The sequence below is a fragment of the Protopterus annectens genome, chromosome 5.part0 (assembly GCF_019279795.1).
Source record: "Protopterus annectens isolate FY-2018-M chromosome 5.part0, PAN1.0, whole genome shotgun sequence".
In the NCBI taxonomy this organism is placed as follows: Eukaryota; Metazoa; Chordata; order Ceratodontiformes; family Protopteridae; genus Protopterus; species Protopterus annectens.
Genome location: NC_056735.1, coordinates 665,422,079 through 665,443,457, shown reverse-complemented (window position 1 = coordinate 665,443,457; position 21,379 = coordinate 665,422,079). Strand labels below are relative to the sequence as shown.

Here is a 21,379-nt window from a genome sequence, read left to right as displayed (position 1 = left end):
CTATGTAAAGATTTCCAAGCAAAACATCCTAAATCTTGTATATTTGGGAGACGTACATATATTCTTATGTTGTGTTTGGAATTGCTTATCCAGTCTCTTCCAAATTCTTTCTAACCTCCTGATTCTTGGTTAGCATGCAGTATTTTACATGCTTTGCCAATTGCTTTAATGGCAGTGTGTCTTCTTGATTCTGTTCAAAAACTCTACCAGTGCTGGTCATTCATTTAGGATCCTCCCCCCCATTTCTTTGTGCCTGTAATCTGCAATCCAAATTCTTGGCATCTTCCCATTCTGTCCTCTTTCCCTCTCTAGTTGCTCCCAATACCTTGGTTCCTTTACCAGTTTTCTCTTATAAATTCCAGACCCATATTTTCTATATCCCTAATTGCAGTTATGCCGACCGCAGTATCTCCTTTCTCCATTCCTGTGTTGGCTTAGTTTTAGGATACTTTCTGGTACTTTATCCATAAAGTATTCTGTATGAATATACCAACAGAGGACTGGTGTAGCAATGGGTGCTAAGGTAGCCCCTTGGCTTGCTAACCTCTGTTGGTGGGAGACTAATTTGTCATATGAAAATGTTTTATAAACAATGCATTGACTTTCTTCGATTTGGGATGGAGATGGAAAATTTTGCTGAATTTTTGAAAGCAGTGAATGTTGGTGTACCCTGGCTTAGGTTTTTCTTGAATAATTTTGGACTAAAGTTGCATTTTTGGATGTAGAGGTCGATGTGAACATAAAGAACATGTATTTGAAAGTAAAATGATGTTTACCCATAATGTCTGTCTGGGCCAGAAATCCATTTTCAGTGGAGTCCCAGGGGGAGGAATGCTCAACATCAGTAGAGACCGATGGTAATGTTTGTCTTTCGGCTTTTTCCCAGTAAGGGGCTGCCACAGCGGAACTCCGGTCTGCTAATTGGAAGATTTTTTAGAAAACGCTGGGGTGCCAGCTCGACTCCCACAACTATTGCTAGTTAGTGTAAAATAAAAAAAAAAGCAAACAGTTATGTTACAGACAAGGCATACAGTTTCAAAACTGTGTGACCATTTATTTCCTAGGATTTAAGACCCCAGTAGCTGTTAGAAGTAGCTATGGGAATTGAGCTATATAGAAGCAGTTATAGATGTAGATGGAGAGCAGATAGGCTTAACCAGGAGTTTGGCAGGAGCAGAGCCAGTGATTTGCTAGATGTTTTTAGGAGGTATTCCAACTCCTGATAGTTGGGGTTTTATGCTATGGGTTGAGGAAATGTTCCAAAGTTTGGCAATTTTATAGGAGTAGAGGGAGGTGCCTTGAGTGTTGTGGGGTTGGGTAACCTTTAACATTAGTTTGAGGACCCAAGTGATCTGGGATTTATATTAGGTTAGTAACTGCGGGGCAGTCATTGGATTATTTTGTGAGCTATGGTCAGTTTGAGTGATAGGGTTGGGAGTTCTAGCCAGCTCAGTTTGGGGAGTACTGAGCAGTGGTGGATTCTGTATGGGTGGCTTGTAGTGAACTTAGCAATTTTATAGAAGGATTCTAGACTATTCAGATCTGTTTTACATTGGTTAGTAAAAAGATGTGAACAGGAAGTGGGATCTTTGGAAAGGGGTAGAAGTAAATTGCATAGAAATTGTGGGAATACATGCAGTGTTTGAGAAGGAATGAAGTTTGAGAAAGCAGGAATTTAATTTATGTAATTGGATTATAGGATATAAAATGTTTGTAAATGTGAACTTGTTAATATGGTTTACTTTTGTATAAATGTAAGTTTGCCCATGTTAAGAGTGATTGAACAAGGTTTAAAAAGGCTGTGTGTAGAACACTGCAGTATGTTTTAATGACTACTTTGACAACCTAGTCTACAATATTTCATTCGCAAATGGCTGCTGTGTCCATGCATCTTTAAGCAGTGAAGCTTGATTTTTTTGCAGACAGTGAAAGTTTAGAGATCTAATATCAAACATTAACATTAGAGCAGCATCGCTGTAATACTTGCAGTAAACTGGTAATTTTACAAGAGGCTGAAAGATTCCCTAATTAAACGAGAACCGCAGTGGTTGCAAGAGTATAGAGTATTGGACTGCTAGCATGGTTTGGCCATGAGGAAAAGGGGAAAGTCACTCACTTCAGGGTAAAGCAAGGTATCTTGATAAGATCACTGCAGATTTCCTTTTAAGTCCGAATACCTTGTGCAACTGCACAGGCGAGCAGAGACAAACACTGGGAAGGCATGGGGGGGGGTAATCTGTACCCACACCTCTACTAGACACTGGATGTGGGTTATTCAGGAGAGAAGCTGAGCAATAAGTCTAAATTCAGACAATTTAATGTTTGTGGAGTTGCTTGCTGGAGTAATCTTTTCAAGTTTTACTAAACATTCTATAATGCATCAAGTAGTGATACTTTCTTGTGCACTTGTCAAACTCATGGTAATTTTCCCTTAACTAGTTCTACTGACTTTAGTCTAGTACTTTACTGCTTTTGTCGTGCACATGTACATCCGTGATTATCACTTAAAATGTAAATACTTTTGAAGTAGACTGCTATACTAGATGTGTGCATATAGTTGTAAATGATAAAGTTAAATTTTATTTTCTTTGACAGGATATATGCACAGTTACTGTATTCCACTGTCTTTGAAATGTTTGTAAACATTGAGCGTTTAGGTATGAAATTTAACCTTTCCTGTTCAGTTGCCTAGTATGTTCAATGCCATTACCCTTTCAGTATTTTGAAAATCACAACTGTTACTACTGTATATAATTAGAATATATAACTGTATTACTGAATTTCATGCACATTTAAAGTTTGTGGTTATGGTTGCATATTTTCAAACTGGTCTTTCAGTCATGGCCTGTGTTGGGAACTTACCCTGTTAAATGAGTGGTCATAGTTAAGTGATGTGACAGTTAATTATGAAATGTACTGCTTTGTAAACATTGTTTGCCTTTGTGCGTTCTGCACATGGGCGAACGTCATAAGCTTGAAAGAACGTTTGGCAAGTTGCTAAAAATTGAAAAAATTGATTTGAATGTGCAATGAGCGAATGCACTAACATTTGCTCATTGCAAATCTGGCATTTTGGGTGCGGATTGCACTATAGTAGGGATTGGGAAATGGACTCTTTCCCAACTGTAGTGCAGTCTGTTAGTATATTAAAGGGGGGGGGTGTGGTGGATGCAGCCCCCCACATGGGGGCTTGCCCCCCTTCATTCCAATTTGTATTCGACTTTTTTGATTGAAAATCAGTAAATCTGCTTTTCAATTTGCTGATCAAACATCTGAAACTGTTGCTGTTTGTGTTTCGCTCTTTGGATTTACTTGAGTGATCGCTCTTGTGGTCTTCAGGTATGTAAAGGTAAACCTAAAACTTCCTCAGTTTATCACATAATTGGATAGTTTTCCTACAGATGGAAATGTATTTCCAGCTCCATTTAGAAGCATTGACTGTCAACTTTCCCATTTCCGCTCACTAAATGTATGTAAAATTTTGTTAATCCCCCATTATACTGCTTTCCTTATCCAGTGTCTCTCCCATTTAACAGTATGATTACCAGGTGTATGAGCTGGTCTGCTGACCCTTTTCAGTCGCATCAGCGTACAAAAGTGCAAGTAATATATAAATAGAAAAGCAATTGGGTTAAAATTACAATTTTTATAATAAAAACTGGAGATTTTCAGAATCAAATTTACAGTACACAATATACAAGTGGAGAGAATGAATTTGTATACAAAGTTCTATTTTTATAGAAGAGAATCTAATAGTTCTGAAGTACTGTCAAAAAGGTTCAGTATGTGGAGAGAACTTATGGTGTGCTGGTTTGACTAGCATCATGGAAACAAGTTCATTTCCTGCCTTGGAGTAGAGATTCCTTCAGGGTTCTTTTGAAGGATTTTAGGGTTAACATCTGCTGGAAGTTTGCCTTAGAGGGCTGCACCTAATCTCTAGCTATTTCTAATTGCTTATTGGGTGGTCTGCCTAATGAGGCTACTGCTGACTACCTTTTGGTGAGTAGTTTTGTTTCCACGGTGGGTAGTAGCCCATAAGTTGACTTTAGAATAATTTGATTCCTAGAAGTGGTGTGGCTGTGATAAAGGGAGCCGGTGGATTTTATGAAGGATGTGGGAGCTCCTGTTGCTAGCAGTTATTTGCATGTCGTCATACTGGAACTGAAGTATTCTGCATTCATTATGCCACTTAAATTGCTTGCTGCCTAGAATGCCGTATGAAGCTCTAGAACTGGCTGTAACTGAAATGCTTTTCTTGCCCCCCTTAAGGTGCTTTGCAACATTGATGAACTCTTTGATAGAGAAGAACTTTCAGCAGCACCAGATCCTGGCTGGCCCGATTGCTTTAACAGTGGTGTCTTTGTCTTCAGACCATCCTTGGAAACCTACAACAACCTGTTGCAATTTGCGATAGAACATGGTAGCTTTGATGGTAGGTTTTGGTTGGGCCATAAAAGTTAATGCCAGTAATTTGAATTTGTATCTCAGTCGCTGTAAAATGTTACCAGTTCTACATATCTCACTAAGCCTTCTGTTAAATTATGATTTTTTTTTTTATATGAAGCGTCAATACTTGTGCAAAATGTTAATCAGTGTGGCAGCAAACTTTCCTGTCTAGTCATAACACTGCAAGTTGCTTCAAGTGATTTGATTCAAAATATCAAAAGCCTTGTTCCACATGGAGTGATGGCTGGAGCATAACCTGTTCCACTTTAAACTAGTAATCTGAAGTAGTTTACTTAATTTGGTCTTCAACTTGTGGGTCTTCTGATCCATATCTGATCTGACATTGCTGCATTTTCCAGCTATGGCTTTGAGCTCCATGCTCCTTCCCCTTAACAATTCCCCTGCCCCCCCCCCCGATCTTGTTCCCCACCTAAGGAAGCAGCGTGGTCCGAGCTCCATTGCAGTCTACAGCGTAAAAGTTTAACTTTCTATCTCCTTTTCATTCCTAAACTTTTCTGTACCTTCACAGGGTTATTCGTAGTTTTCTGGTAGACTTTTCTGTCTTCCTCCCCTCTCTTTCTTGTGTGTTGCTTGAACAAGCTAAGGCATGTCAGATGCCCCAAAGCCTGGGTTCAGTAGATGCACAGAGTGTGGCTATAAGCTTTCCCCAGCAGATGGCCACACTCTGTGCATGGTTTGTTTGGGGGTGGCTCACCTCCAGTCCTCCTGTCCCGTTTGCTCTGGGTTTAATCCCAGAGCTCTTAAGGACAGGCAGGACAAACTTGTCAAGGGTCTGTTGCACTCCACAGCTGGGACAGACGTTCCACCTTCTCTTGCCAAGAAAGCAGTGGCTGTTGCTTTGTCTTCCCCCTTCCTTGGTCTCTGGGACTCGCCCTCCTGTTGATTCCAGGGGAAGGGAATAAGGTCAAAGGATCGGCCTTGAAAGTGCTCCCCTGACAGCTCCTCTGAGGTTGGCCCCCTGCCAAGGACCAAGGCTGTTTCACCTCTGCTCAGGTCTCCAAGGTTCACCCCCTGAGCTTGAGGTTCTTGTTAGCTGGTCGCCCCCTAGGCCTTCTCCCAAACGGCTCTCCCAGCCCATTTTGGTGTCCTGCTTCACCCGGAGCCTTTCATAAGCGGTGATGGACAAGATGATGCAGAGATTTATCAGCACTCTAATCCAGATGGGTGTCTTGCCAGGGCCTTCTCCCACCGGAGCAGGTGTCTTCCAGCCAGTATTCAGATCTATTACTCTGATCCAACCTGCGGTTTCGCAGCAGTTGGATCAGAGAACGGTCGGAGTTGAGGGGGTCTGTGCTGATGGTACCATGTACTTCTGTCGGCCAGTGCCCTGTGTCCAGACTAGATTGGATCCCAGCTCTGAGCCGTAGCCTCTGGGTCTGATATGAGGGGAGGGTCTCTGCTCGGAGCTTGTTGGCTAGAAGCAACCCCCTTGGCATCTCTGCTCCAACCCCCCCAGTATTATCGGGGGGGGGGGGTAGTGACTTCTGCCAGTTCAACCCAGGAGGTCCATTCCCCTCTGTATTCAACATAGTGGAGATGATTCTTGCAGGGTTGAGGCCTAACTAGTCTGAGCCTGTCCAGACTTGAGTGCAGGTTGGTCATCTTGCCTTCTCAAGGACAGTCCATAGCTGTAATGTCCCGGTCCATTCTGACCTTGGAACAACCAGCTTGCGAGACTTTCCCCAGAGAGCCCTCCTGAGGAGCCCCCCTGCAATCATGTGTAGGAGGCACTTAGACGCTCCTGCAGAGTCCTTCACAGAAGACACTGACCTGGATGAAGGGGAAGGTTCCCCAAGATCACCCCCTGATGTCTCCTTTGGAGACGTCATGGAAATCCTACACCAAAGAGGGGGGTGGTCTGGCCCAAAACCAAACTGAGTCTGTTTCTAGAGGTATTCAGCTTGGGCCTGTGTACCTCAGGGGTGTCCCCCCTGCCGATCCACTCATGGATTTGATTGCATCTAGGGCATGGAAGAAGCCGGACACTGTAGAGCTGATGCCAGAGTGCCTAGGCAAGGTCCTGAGCCCTCCTGCAGACATATTGCACTAGCACAAGGGGTCCCCTTTAGATGCTATGCTGGTGGTGGCCACCAAGAAGGAATTCACCCAGGAGTGTTCCACAGTCCATCTGCCTGACCAAGTAGAGTGCGTTGGATTGTTTTGGGAAGAGTCTGCTTCAGCACCCTGTGAGGGTGCTGAACTACATGGAGCTTATTAGACTCCAGAGAGATCTGGTCAAGGAAGTCAGAGTTGACCCCAGGGTCCATGTCAGCAGAGGACAAGATGTTTGTTCATGAATGGCCACCCTAAAATCTGTAGCCAATATGTCCATGCGGTTGTCTCCCATGCCACAAAGGGAGCCGTACAGGTGGCGGGGTCGGGCATTGCCATCTGAGGCTTCAGGGCATTTAGGTCTTGCTGTACCTAGACAATTGGTTCCTTACTGCCCCCTCAGAGCATCTGTCAGGCCAGGGATTCCATCCTCCTTCAGTTAGGCAACAAGTTGGGCATCATGGTCAACATTTGCAAGTCTGCTCTCCAACCAGTCAGGTTCTAGATTTCATTGGTGCATGGCTGGACAAAATACAATCTCTGGTGTTTCTCACTTCAGACAGGTTTCGCAGCTTGAGGCTACATGTCTTGCACATCCTTCAGACCCAGTTACCAGCTAGCTGCCATTTCTAATTTTTCATGTTGGAGTAGACATATCTTGGTTGGCTTCTTAACTTTGTAAAATCTTTCTCAAAGGTGCTTTACTTAGACCCCCGGTTAAGGAGCAGATTCCACCGTGGGACCTCGCCTTACTGTTGCAGGCATTGGTTTCTCCTTCCTTTGAGCCTGCAGCATCTGAGGATCTGCAATTTTTGACCTGGAAAACTGCTGCCTTGGTTACAATCATGTCTGTTAGGGTGTTGGAGCTTAAAGCTCTCTCAAAATCCCTTACATGATCTTTCACAGTGCCGCTATGCACTAACCTGTCCTTCCTTCCCAAGGTAGCTTCAGAAGTCCATATAAATCGGATTTTACGAGTATTTTTTCCGAATTACCAGAACAAAGGGGAATAAAAATTATATTTACTGGACGTACATAGGTAGTTGAAGTTTTATCTGCCCAGGACTAAACCTTTCTGCAAGTCTGATCGGCTTTGTGTCCTTTGCCAAGCCTTTCTTAGGTAAACCTGTCTCAAGTGACTATTGCTTGCTGGATTTCACAATGCATTGGCTGGGCTTACTCAGATAAAGGTTTGTGTCTTCCAGGAAAAGTGAAGGCTCATTTGAATCCGATCTATGGTTACGTCAGCAGCCTTTTCGTCTAGGGTCTCTTTGGATGTTTTGTTCAGCTGCTACTTGGGCCCAGTGTCATACCTTTATTTCTCTAAACTGGATTTGGTCTCTAGGTGTAGAGTATCCTTTGGCTCTGCGGTGCTCCAGAATATCCTTCCATGCGACCCACCCAAGAGTTGTTGCTGGGGACTCTGTTTCACAGGTTGAAGACCAAATTACATAACTATCTGTAGTAGTTTACTTAATCACCATAACATTCCATCGGAGTAGTTCTACTTTTGTTTTCAACAGTCTCCCCCCCTTCCCCTTATCCTTTGGAATTTTACACTTTCTTTGTACTGGGCAGTTGCTGGGATCTTTGGTTCTGTCGGGGCTAAAGTTCTTTTGTGGTGATGGTGTTGGAGGAGAAGGTGTTAGGTCGGGTATTGCATGTTAAGCAGCAAACTCTATCTGAAGGGAGACTGGCCTTATGGGTAAGGGTAGGAGCATGGAGCTCTGAGCTGTAACTGGGAAATGTGGCAGTGTCTGATCTGATGTGGATCAGAGGACCCACAGGTTGAAGGCAAATGAAGCAGAACTACTCAGATGGAACGTTATGGTGAGTACATAACTTTTTATCAAATACTTATACTGAACCTTTTCTTGGAACCTATATTGACTGTTCCCGGTATGTTCATGGATGTGTGAATAGTGTACATATATACAATGTTTGAAGTGTATCGTATCAGCTAATCTAACATCTCTCTTGTCATCCTCCGTCTTGGGCATTAAGATAAGTGCACATCTTAAGTGTGGGCTTAAGACAGGAAGTAGAAGTGTCGCAGCACAAGCCTATTCGCAGAATGAAATTAAAAATCAACTATGTAAGAGCTATTTTATAACTCCCCAAAATATTTATGAATACTTTGCTTTGTAAGGTCAGGAATGAGTCCTTACTCTGCTCTGACGCAACTGACTGCTAAATTTAATATCACAAGTGCAGCCTTATCAGGACTTCATCTCCACATAAACTGCCTGCCTCAGACCCCAGCTGTAGTGGGTTGCAGTTTGGAATGCCCATCTCTGTAAAACTAGACTTGGTCAGAGCCTCTAATTTAGATCCACAATGAACCTCCCACAAAGGAACTAATTTTCAGTTTCCAAGTTGCATCCTTTTTATATAAACTTGTCAGACATCTTGCTATACGATTCAATAATTGTCTGGCTGATTTTTCATGAGAACGTAATAAGATGCATTTAAAGCTGTACTTTTCACATCCAATATATTTCAATGAAATATCTTGTGCAAAACTTCACCCTCAAAGGTTTAGTTTCTGCATATGCGACTGAGTTGCACCTTCAATGTAGTGATTATCCTGTCTTTAAAAAAGTCTAAAGTACCTGGAAGGATTTTCAGATGTACACTGCCTAAATTATATTCTCGTCCTAAACATATGTTTGGCATACACCTTCTAGATTCTGTTTTACTTTCATTGCAAATAAAATTCAAACAAACACGACAGCCATGCATACCTCTCAACCTTTCAGTGCAAGAAACCTGGATAAAGCCTGAAGGAATGGGGGGGGGGGGAACAAAGTCCCAAAAATAGGGACAATTTTAAATATTGCTCCTATAAACTTAGAAACCTGCCAGAATAACCTGCATTTCCTGAAGTATATAAAGTCTGAAACTCAGATTTCTGTCACTTAGTATTTTAGTGACTTCAATCTTCAACGATTTGCCAGAAAAAACACAAATTGAGGAACAGGCCAAAAGTATGAAGCGAAAATCTGGACGTTCTGCAAAAATCTGTACAGTGGACTTGTGCAGCAATGGTTTATCAGCAGCCACTCATCTGATTTCTGGCTGTAGGCCAGAAGCCAGACCAGTAATGTCCTGGTGCAAGTTGCAAGACTTTGACTTTCCTTGCTCGTTGGGGGTTGAGCACATTTGCAAATCAATGACTTGAAAGTTTTTCTCACTATGCCTGTTAAATACACTGAGAATTTTGGTTTGACATGCATGGTTGAAGGACATTGCAATATCTTGCAACTGTCAGGTTGGGTAGACTCCTGGAAAGGACTGTGCAGAGGTGAAAATGTGTAATAAATTTAAATGTTCAGTTTGTAGTTTCTGGGTGTTGCTGCAAAAGCAAGACCTTGGTTATAAAAAGGTGTTTTGGATCACATGGCAAAACCTTTCAACCCCAGTGTAACCAGCTGGAACCAAGTAAGAGGCAGGAGAATTAGCAAATCAAATTGTAGGTTTGTTGGTCCCGAGTTAAGCATGAGCAAAGGATTGTAAAGCTGCTTGAAAGCCGGGGGTACTTCAGCTTATCCCTTGAGTTAACTCTGTCATTTTTGGTCTTTTTTTCTTGATGCTTAGTAGATATTGGGTTACATGTCCATATCACTTGGTGTCTGTTTAATGCCACATTAAACAAGACATCAATAGAACTTCATATTCCTTTTCCTTTAGCTTTTAATCTAAGTATACTACTCCCCATGGCATTTTGAGACTGAATTGATCTGTTTTCATTCTGTAGTTTGCTGTGTTGCCAGAATGCTTGCCTGAATACTTCTATGGAAGCAAGTATTTGCCTATGTGTAGCCACATTTGTTGCCAAAACATTTTTACCAGAATATTCATTTTTGTTTACTTGAATGGAGCACTGATCTCCCTAAAGCTTGTTTCAGACTGCCAGAGCACACTGGTTAAATGATTTATTTTCAGTCACACAGGCAAATGGAGGCAGAGCAAATCAAACCACAAAGTACTTCTGTGGAATTGTGTATTTCTCTGCATGTAAAAATTTACCTATGTTGTCTCCTAATGTAACCATTGGTAAGTTTGACAGGCTAGTGGAACCCTTTCTGGGTCTGCTGAAAAGGTGTCCCATGTGGATTAGATAGTGGCCTGAGTGAAATAAGACGTGTAGTCATTAAACACTGTATAATCAAGGTTGCTGCACCAGGAAATTGCATGTCTGTAAAGATATTCAATTTGAGTCCTTATTGCTGGTTATTCTAATGAAAGCCTGACATGAATTAGCTTGACATAAACTGGCTAATGACCAGTTTTACTGGTCTCCAGTCCCTTCTATGTTTGATCATTTTGGTTTAATCATTCTACCATTACATTAGCAATGGAATAGTTTAAATCCAAGGGCAAGGCCTGTGAAAAATGCTTTGCAAAGAAAATTAGCTGGCTAAACCTAGTTGAACTAATCTAGAGTGTTGAATGCAAAGTTGGTACTAAATGGAATCCATTTAGGCAAAACACTACAGCACAAACCAGAAAATGCCACTTATCAGTACTAAAGGTAACAGATGACAAACTGACAGCTTAATTTACATCACTGCAGATCAAGAGCTGTATTTAATAATCATAAGCTGTGTGTGCACAGTGGAGTTGGCAAATGCAGTAGCTCTGCCAGTGTTGCCTGTTAAGAGTACCCAGGCTGTGACCAAGATGCCGAATCACCTCTGTTACAAAAGCTTTCCCAACCACTGACTGCAGGCAGTATCTATATCAGATACTGGAAAAGGTTTAAAAAATTTGTTTTTGCTAAACCATGTGTACTGTTAACCTTGATGCAACTGTTCTGAATGGCAGATGACTCTAGCTCTCCATGTTTGTACAGAATGACTTCTCCAATGTTTTGCTTCCAATACAATATGAAAAAGTGCTATTCCACACTGGTATAAAACTTTAAATGCTTAATGGAATCAAAATGCATCATAAATGCTTTTGCTGAGCAACTGATTTCATCAGACTGCAGTAAAATCACCATAACACTAATTTCTAAACAATCATTCTAAAACTACTTGACACTCAAATATTTAAAAGCAAAACAATTTGAACTGGTTTCTCAGCTTTGTTTTAAAGCACACTTAAACTTGATATGGTTAAGGCCTGATGAATTCATGGCATAAAGCCTAATCTGTCAATGTTCCTTCACATACCAAAGATTTTCCACATATTCCCTTTTGGCATATGGTTCAATAGCATCTGTGACAGAAAATCTTATAATTGTACTTGTTTGAATAACTCATTTGTTCTTTTAATGGCATGTCTTTACTCAATCTGGACTTCAATTTCTTTGTACATCCTACATAAAATGACAAAGCACTCCGACACATGGACAACGTGTAGTTTCCCAAATACAATTTTGGAGCTGAATCCAAGTAATAGAAATTTACATTGATTGCACCTATTACAGTTTTAACCCACACTGTTGGTCATCTTATTTGTATCGTAGTCATAATAAATTAGACTTAATTTTGCAGTCAAGTCTCTGATGGCCAAAAGGCATGATGGCTGGGATGGATTAGGAACTTTGAAAGAATAAGGTGTTCATGGTATTGGCATCTTCATTCTACCACTCCTGACTTTAACATTATTACAGTAACACTCTGTTCAAGATGAGAAGACAAAGGACTAGTGGTGTAATACTAGTACACCTTGGTGCATTTGTCTTATGCTAGTCTGTCCATTTGGGGATCTGAGTAGATGCCCATATGAATAATTTGGCAATTACTGCTTTATGTATATGGTGTACATTGCACCTTTTACACAGGTGTACAGAATGGCTGCTAATAGGCTTTTGGAGGATACCAGATTGTTGGTATAGGCAGCTCAAGCAGACTTGTTTCCAGTTGTGAATTGTCATGGAGCTTGTATATCCTGAATACAGCCAAATAAGTCACTTAAAATCTGACTGCAGTTGCCAATTCCCATATTTCTGTAGCATTTGTTCCCCATTTTTTCAGTTCCTTTGGACCCTGTAAGGGATGGGGAATGTGTGCTTAAGCGAACAACTGTTAAGATGTCTTAGGAATGTGTTTGAACTCTTACATGGGTTCATGCAAGTGCTTAGCAGTCAGATGTGGCTGTGTAAGACTGCTGTGCATGGATGCTTTCCTCCAGTCCTGTTTCCTGTTGGTACTGGTTCCAGTGTAACCCACAAACTTGTAGCATTGGTGTATAGTTTACATCCTTTTCTGTACCTCAATACCAGTGGGTAGAAAGGGGGGAAAGCAGGACTGTCATTGCCGTAAATACAAGTGTCAATCATTTTGTTGTAGTTGTAAATTTGAACAATGGCTTCTATATGACAAATGTTTTGGAGCTCTTTTAATCTGCTGTGGTCCTGCATATGCTGTACAGTGCAATACCACATAGCTATTAAGTTGCACAAAGGTCCTGCAGAGTGTAAGCTCTGCACTAAATCTTTGAGCTGTTTATCATTCTTTAGTCCAGATCTGTCTAAAGGTGTGCATTTTTTAGTTTTATGTAGTATTGTATTTCAATTTTCCATTGAAACTTTATAGTCAGTAATTACAAATAGATCAAGGGTGTCTGCTTTTTTTACTTGTGGCTTGCACATTAGCATCAGACCACATATACACATGAAGGTATGCAGCAGTTTTTAAGCCCAAATGATGGAAGTAACTGAAGTGTTACTGATGGCCTATACTGGATGAAAGCTGATTTTAAGAACAAAGTTGAATTACTGAGTAGTTTTGGCATAAATTTTGAGGCAAATTTCAAGAAGTCATTTGCCAAGTAGAATTTCAAGCAATAAATTAGATTCTTCCCCAAAAAAGATTTATTCAACTGTGTACTTCAAACACCACGATGAATGTTGGACAAGGTACATTTGAATGCAGCAGTCACCATTTTCAGATCTATAAAATGGTTTCGCATTTGAGCAGTTTTACTGCCAGACTGCTACCTGAATGTATTGCACATGATTAAATGAAACATCCAGATGTACGGTCTTCATTTGTACTCCTTTTTATAGGACAGAACTTCCTAGATGTAGAAAATGTAGACTGTTGTCTCCTAGCTGAGTAAAAACTGCATAAACCAGTAACTACTAACCAAGAATGTTTGACAGGATACGTTCAGATACTAATGCTGTGTATTGATGCAGTTAATTTTACACTTGTGAAAATTTCTTTCATTTGTTTTTTTGCAGTAGCGTTGCTTGTGATAATTGCACACATACTGGCCCATCAAACTGTACTTTCTCCACCGGCCTTTCTTGAGGACTTAATTTTGTGGGTGTTATGGTGAACTGGACAGAATTAACACCTTGAAATAGCTGTGAAAGCAGTGCTGCTTTAACTAGCATCCTGGCACTTTACAGATTGCTATCATTGTATTCTATGTATGCTGCTACCATCTGCGTACTTCAGATACTTTGCAGTTGCCACGTGTTTGATGCATTCATTTGCATACTGTTTTGTGAACTAGTGTCCTTGTACAAGCCAATGCATAAAAATTTAAGCTTCACACTCCTAGACCATAGTGTGCAGCACGAATACAGTGCTTATTGCAGTGTAATACTGTTTACCGGTACTGAAACGCTGTTTGCAGTTGTAGAAATATCCAGTTGTACATTGCCATACCTGTAACGTGTTTGGGCAGTATAGCAACATTTGCTGTGTAATGAATCCCTATGTTCCAAGTAGAAGTGAAGAAATTATATGCTTTTTGGCAAATTAAACTCTGGTATAGTGTGGTCTTGCTGGTTGTGACTTACACTATACATCCATGTCATTAGAATCTTTGGAAAAACTGGTTAATGCACACCTTATCTTTATACAGCAAAAATGTACATTTGGATTGTAAAATTTGCAAAAGTGCTCTTGGGAATGGTCTGGGCCTAAGCAAGTGATGTAGTAATAATGAAAGTCTTGGTGTGCTAATAGCTTTCCACAGGCAAGACAATAGTTAACTGACCTCGTTTAGTGCAAGAAAAAAGGATCCCAACAGGCTACTTACCTTTAGGGGACTTCAGCTTCAATTCGGAAGACTAAACTCTGGTAGCGGCTGACCGGCACTTCTGCGAACTACTTTGGGCTCCATGGCAAGAGACTGATGTAATGACATTGGCTGCCTTACTTTATACTACTGACGACCTGACGTCTGTCCTGAAACAGGGAGGCACTGCTTCAATATAGGGAGCGTACCCAGACACCACAGGAATCTACTTTGAGATTTGTTACAACATATGGTAGGAACCATCAGGTTATTAGAGATCTTGGATGCAAATTGGAATATTCTACTAGCCAACAACTGCCTTCGTAATGTGTTAGGAGCTAGGTGCCAATTTTCATATAGAAGGGGTAGAACCCTGGGATCGTTATTTTCCCACTACAAACATAAGGAAAGCAGAGGGGCCAAATACCAACAGCTTACAATGACAGGGGATGAATTATTGGGAACTTTCCCCTGTGGTCACTGTATATCATGCAATCAGGTGAATAAGCTTAAGCAGTTTCAGTGCCAACACTAGTAAAGTTTACAGTCTTAGAATATTTGGTAATTGCTCAAGCAGTTGGGTTATACATTTAGCCACGTGTCAGTGCTCCGCCTTCTATGTGGGGAAAAACTTCACGTTCCCTTAGAATTAGAATTGGTGAATACAGGAGTGACATTCACAATAAAAAACTTACCAGTGCCCTATATCAACACACTATCAAACATCCTACAGCTAAGTTTATGTTCACCGTTATTGATAGAATAACTGGTGATAGGAGTAATCAACAAGGGTGGCAGAATATACTTAGCCATAAGGAGAAATACTGGATTATTCATCTTGGTGCCATGTTTTCTCCGGGTTTGAATGACCATTTGAGAAGTATATATGAATTTACTTGCTCTGTTTTTTGCTCCATAAGGGTTAATATGACACTTGTAGGTTTATGCTGTTTAAATGTATTATTCCAATATAATAGGAATAACTAAAATTATGATTGAGTACCGTAATATTGGTTCACTTTTTGTTATGTTTGATGAACTTTATCTTTACATTTATATACTTTGTGTAGTATGCGGTATGTCTGGATAATATAGATAAAATATGTAATATACTGTAAGATTGTTTACCTATATAAACATTTAGAAGTGTTTACATTTCCTGCTTTAACTGTTTGGGTGTGTATTATTATTTTGGCCATACCAGTTTGTTGGCGTTACTTATATGGTACCTTAACACTACTGTACTATATAGCAAACTGTGTTTAAAATAGGCTTGTCATTTTTTAAATAAGCTTAAGATGGCATTCCGTACACCAGAAAAGCAAACCTTCCTGACAGCCTACTTCTCTCAACTAGCCACCAGACCCCAACTATCTGCAAGGAAAACCCTGCAAGCTCTGGGGTTCATGGCATCTTGCATTCTACTCCTTCCATATGCCAGACTGCATATGAGGAAACTTCATTAGTACCCCAAAAGCCTTTGGTGTCAACACTCAAGATCTGGAGACTTGTAATACCTTACCTCAGAAAAGGTTTTCTTTGGAAGGCAACAGCATGCTCCCTCAAAGGACCATCTTTCCCACCCCAGACCCTCACCATAGACTAATCAGATAATGCCTCGGGTGTACACCTGGACAGCGTGCGTACAGGGCATCAGATTATGCCTGGAGTGCACACCTGGTCTGCAGGTGTATACGGTGCCAATGGAGCCCACAGCAAATCAATCTGTAAATAAACCAAAAAGATGATGGCTGTCCACGCCTTGATGGCTTTCAAGGCCCTTCCCTCCCCAGGGGCACTCCTGTTCAAAACAGACAACACAACTGATGTGGTATATCAACAAGCAGGGAGGGACTGTCCTCTCTGTGCAGGCTGGCCATGACCTTTTGTCACACAGCCTCTGCCATGCAACCCCACCTGTTAGCACAATTCCTACTGGGTTCTCTCAACTCTCTGATGGACCACTTAAGCAAAAATCTTCTGGACCCACACGAGAGACAGCTCAACAGAAGTACCTTCACCCTAATAACTCGGAAATGGGGCACCCCGAAGGTCTACCTCTGCCTCCCACACCAACCATCAGCTCGGCAAGTTTAGAACTAGGGAGCATCACTGCAGGGCTTGGAAAGTGGCTGCCCTGTCCTCCCCCTGGGTCAATCTCAATCTGGGTCAATCTATCAGTCTATGCTTTTCCTCCACTACCTCATCCCCAGGGTACTACTCAATATAATGGAGGAAAAAACACTGACTATTATGGCTCGAGACTGGCCTTGCCAGCACTGGTACCCCTTGCTGCACAGCTTGTCCCCTCTGCCACCTTGGCATATTCCTCAGATTCAAAACCTGTTGACCCAGAGGGAAGGGGAATTCATGCATCCCCAATTGCAGACTCAATTTGGCAGCTTGGCTTATTCCCTAACCCCGGATCAATCTGCCAACCTCGGCAAACAGGTTCTAGATGTTGTATGCGAGGCCGGAAGCCCTAGCACTAGGAAGTCTTGTGCTGACAAATGGAAAAGGTTCTGCACCCGGATTCAGGCTAAGGGGGCCAATATGGAACAGTCCTCCCTCTCATCCTGGATTACTTAGCTGACCACCTACAGTGGACTCTCCTTTTCCTCTTAAAATTCATGCCTCTATCATTGCTCATTTTCCCATTGAGCAGCCCCTTTTCTCAGACCCTCTGATCAAACAGGTCCTAAGAGGGATTAGCAACTTGAGGTGACCCAGAAGAGCACCAACCCTAGCTTGGGGCCTTAACTTTGTGTTGGAAAAGCCCCCCCCCCTTCAAACCTGCCTCTTCAGCAGAGCTAAAATTTCTCTCCTGGAAGACCGCTTTCCTTCTGGCCATCACTTCAGCCAGAAGGGTCTCAGAGCTGCAAGCACTCATGGCTGTGGAACCCATCTTCCATGCTGACAAGGTATCCCTCGGGAATAACCCATCCTTCATGCCCAAGGTGGAGTCCATTGTGGCTCTCAACCAATCCATTAATTTGCCCACCTTTTTCCCAAATCCACAGAACAAGGGGGGAACTGATTCTGCACTCTAGATGTGCACAGACAGCTCAGATCCTATCCAGACAGGAATAAATCATTCAGAAAGTCTGATCAATTGCTGGTTAGCTTTGCTGCAGGGGCAGAGGGTAAAGCTATCTCTAAATTGATAGTATACTGCATGCATTTCTGCTACAAACATGGAAAGCCCCCCCCCCAAAAAGGGGTCAGGACTCACTCCACCAGAGCAGCCTCCACCTCTGCAGCTTTCCTCAGAGGAGTCCCCACCAGGGACATCCTGGAGGCTGCCACATGGACATCTGTTCACACCTTCACCAAACATTACCACCTGCCTATATTCAAATCCAGGGCAGGGGTTGCCTCTTCAGTCTTGCAGGGCATCCTAGCCAGCCCTAGTTTCCTTGACTGCCTCCACCCTTTTCCTCAGCTTTGTGAATCAACCCAAATGTAATGACTGCAACAGTGAGACACTAGGATCATAGTATTGTGTACACTTACCATAAATGTAGATGTTCCGAGTGTATTCACTGTTGCAGTCCTGGTTTTCATCCCTCTCTTCCTTCTCTTTCCTTACAAGGGACATACTGGTATTTACTTTCTACTTGTGGGGTTCTTCCACCAGACCCTGGCTGCCACTTGGGGGGGGGGTGCTCCTGACAGGTTAGGGCAAGAATAACTGATGTAATGGCGTCTGCTGCCTTACTTTATAATACTGACTACCTGACATCAATCCTGAAGCTACAGCAACCGATGCGGAAATACTAAGACTCTGGTATTCAGGCTGGCCGAGGGCTACCCTGGCAGGGATAACCCAAATGTGGTGACTGCAACAGTGAATACACTCTAACATCTACGTTTATAGTAAGTGTACACAGTTGTACTTTATCAATACTCTTGTATTGATTCTTAACCCTGAAAAAACCTTCACCAAAACTAGTCAGTCTCCACGAATGTAAAGACACTGGGAAGAAGGAAAATCCTGTGTAAAGATGGTTTCACTTCCCTGTTTTAGTAATAAAACAAATTCCTGCACTGCTCATTTCCAGCATTGCATTTTATCTTGTATTAGGTTGCACACACCATTTGGCCTGTTGCCATATGGCAGCTTGTTGAGAGCTGTATCCCTGTCAGTCTTGAAATCCTTATCCTGATATCTACCCTTCCCCTCCTCTCATTCTGTGATAACTAATAAAATCTTGCTGCTGACTTGGATATGCAACACCTAAAGCAGTATAATATTTTACAATTTTCTCATTCCTAGAAAACAACTTTGAGCTTTATTCAAGTATCACTTGTATACATGTATGATTGTGTAAATTATAACTGAAAACAAACCATATCGAAATAATCCTAGTTGCAAGCATTTTACATCATGAAACCACATTGACACCATTCTAGTTGCAAACATTACACATCACTTCTAAAATAAAACACAAACACCACGAAGTAGATGAACCACAAGCATACCTTGTGGTTCATCTACTTTGTGGTGGTTGTGTTTTATTTTAGAATCTTGTTTACGAAGTTTTGTTTTTGGTATTCACTTATCTGCCCAATCGTTCAGTTAGACATTGCATAGCTCTTTCAAATCCTGCCTTTTAAGCCTCACTCCTCCCCAGTATGTATTCCTAAATTTCCCACTTTTTCTATAATTTGCTCCTACCCTTTTCCAAATGCCCCAATTCCATTTTTATCTTGCTATATTCATGACTAATACCGTTGGGTTAGACTTTGATTTCTATTTTCTAGTAATTGTGTTTTGGTAGCCACCATAATTGGACAAGGAATTGCCTAGACATAGGTTGATTCTGTATCTTAGCTCAAGCATTTCCTAGTTAAAATTTGCTCACCCAGTATCTGGTACAATAGTCTGCAGGGGATCTTTCAAGTCTGCCAACCTGTTACACTCCTGGAAAATATTCCTAATTACCTGTACTCCCCATCACACCTCCAAAATCGGTCTATCAGAGGTAGAAAAACTCTGGAGTCTACTTGGGGTATAAAAATATCTATGTAAAAATTTCCCCAAAAAAATTCTAAATCTTCAAGATTTTGTTGCATATTTGGGAGGCATACATCCCCATGGTTAGTCAATTGCTTATCCAGTCTCTTCCTAGTTCTTTCTAACCTCTTGGTTATCGTGCAATATTTTATATTCCTTTTATCGGCAGCTTCTGTTTCAGATTCTACTAAAAACGCTACCAGTGCTGGTGTTTCATTTAGGACCCCTTCCATTTCTTTCTCTCTGCCTGTACTCTGTCCTTGATAGGGAAGGTATTCTTTCACCTGAAGGCCAAATACATTCTTGGCATCTTGCCATCTTGCCATTCTGTTACCTTCCCCCTCTAGTTATTTGCTCACAATACTTTGTTTCCTTTTCCATTTTTCTCCAAAAAAAAGTCTAGCGTATTGTCTTTATCCCTAATTGCAGTTATCCATATTTGCAGAATCTCCCTTCTCCATTTCAGTGTTAGCTTAATTCTTGATGCTTTATGCTTCTGTATGATTGTTCTCAAAGGTCTGCATCCAAAATTCCAGTCTCCTTGTTTCTTGAGCTTCACCCCATTTATCATCCCTTTCCACTTTGAATTATAGGTTTCTGTGTATAGGAGCCTTTCCCACTTTGCCTTGTATTGGAACAATCAGCTTATCCTACTTGACTCTTGCAGTCTTCCATTCCCAGGTAAAATCCTTCAGCTCTATCAATTGCTATTACAATTTCTCCTGTGGTTGAGTGTCTGACCTCCATGTAAGACTAAAGGGACTAAAAATGATTTGCATATAGTAGCTTCCAATGTCTCAAGCTTTTGTCTTGGCTTGTTTAGTCTCTCCCCACAAATCCTTAGCTGCTACAGTGGAAATTTTAATCCAAACTCCTAGATACTTTTAGTATGTCCCCATAAGTATTGCTGAAACATTTTTTGTACATAATTCACCACTATTGCCTTGGTTTCAGCTTCATTAACTTTATATCCCAAACATTTGAAGCTCAATGTTCCACAACACTAATGTCCTTTTCAGTTTTTATCCGGTATAAAATATCTGCAAATAGAGCCAGTTTTTCCTGGCCATCATACCAATTCTGTCCTTGAATTTGAGTGTCTCTTTTTTGTCACCAGTTTTAATTATAATACAAATAAAGGGGAAAGACACACCTGCCTAGTTTGTCTCCTCAGATTATAGAGAAACAACCCACTTTAATTTTTCCTCTGATCCCTGATATCCTCCTAATGAACTTGCATTTCATCAAGGAATGCAAATGCTTGCTTTGCCTGGATCATAATGTCCCATCTTGCTGTAAAATGCTTTCTCTGCCTAAAGACCCACCACCAACAGTGGTGGTATCTTGCATTCTGCTTCACTCTGGATCACCTGTGTTTTGTTAATGTCAAATGTTTGTCTCCCCTCCACAAAGCTATATTAATCTATCAGTTATGGCTTAACTTTTGCCATTCTTTCAGCCATTATACACACTTTATAATCATGATTTAATATTGAAATCTGTCTGTATGAAACTCTCTCTGGATCTTTAACCAGGTAAGTATGGCAGCTACCACTGCTGCCTTTTAGGATGTTTGTCTCCTATTAAAATCTTCCAGATCTCTCTCCTCCTAGCTTCCAAACTTCCACAGAAATACAATCTATTTCTTGGGACTTTCCTGTAGATTGGTTATACAGACCATTTTTCACATCTGTTAGTTGAGCCTCATCTATCTCTAATCTTGGCATATTTAATTCTTCCATAAACATTTCCATTTGTACCTTTCCTTAATTTCCATATTTCTCTTATATGGATAGTGTGATGTGGATATTTCTGTTGGTGCAAATGCAAACGAGTGTTCTAGCTTCTACCCCTTTAGGT

At 41.3% G+C, this 21,379-nt stretch overlaps 1 protein-coding gene across 3 annotated transcripts in view; it reads left to right on the top strand.

The window, feature by feature from the left end:
* The window catches only part of LOC122802746 (glycogenin-2-like), a 1,303,570-nt gene that overhangs the window by 212,303 nt on the left and 1,069,888 nt on the right, over positions 1–21,379 (top strand). For all 3 annotated transcript variants that reach the window (XM_044072514.1, XM_044072513.1, XM_044072515.1), the window contains exon 4: positions 4,270–4,432. In XM_044072514.1, the coding sequence (XP_043928449.1) occupies positions 4,270–4,432 (163 nt within the window). The remainder of the gene's footprint in view (positions 1–4,269; positions 4,433–21,379) is intronic.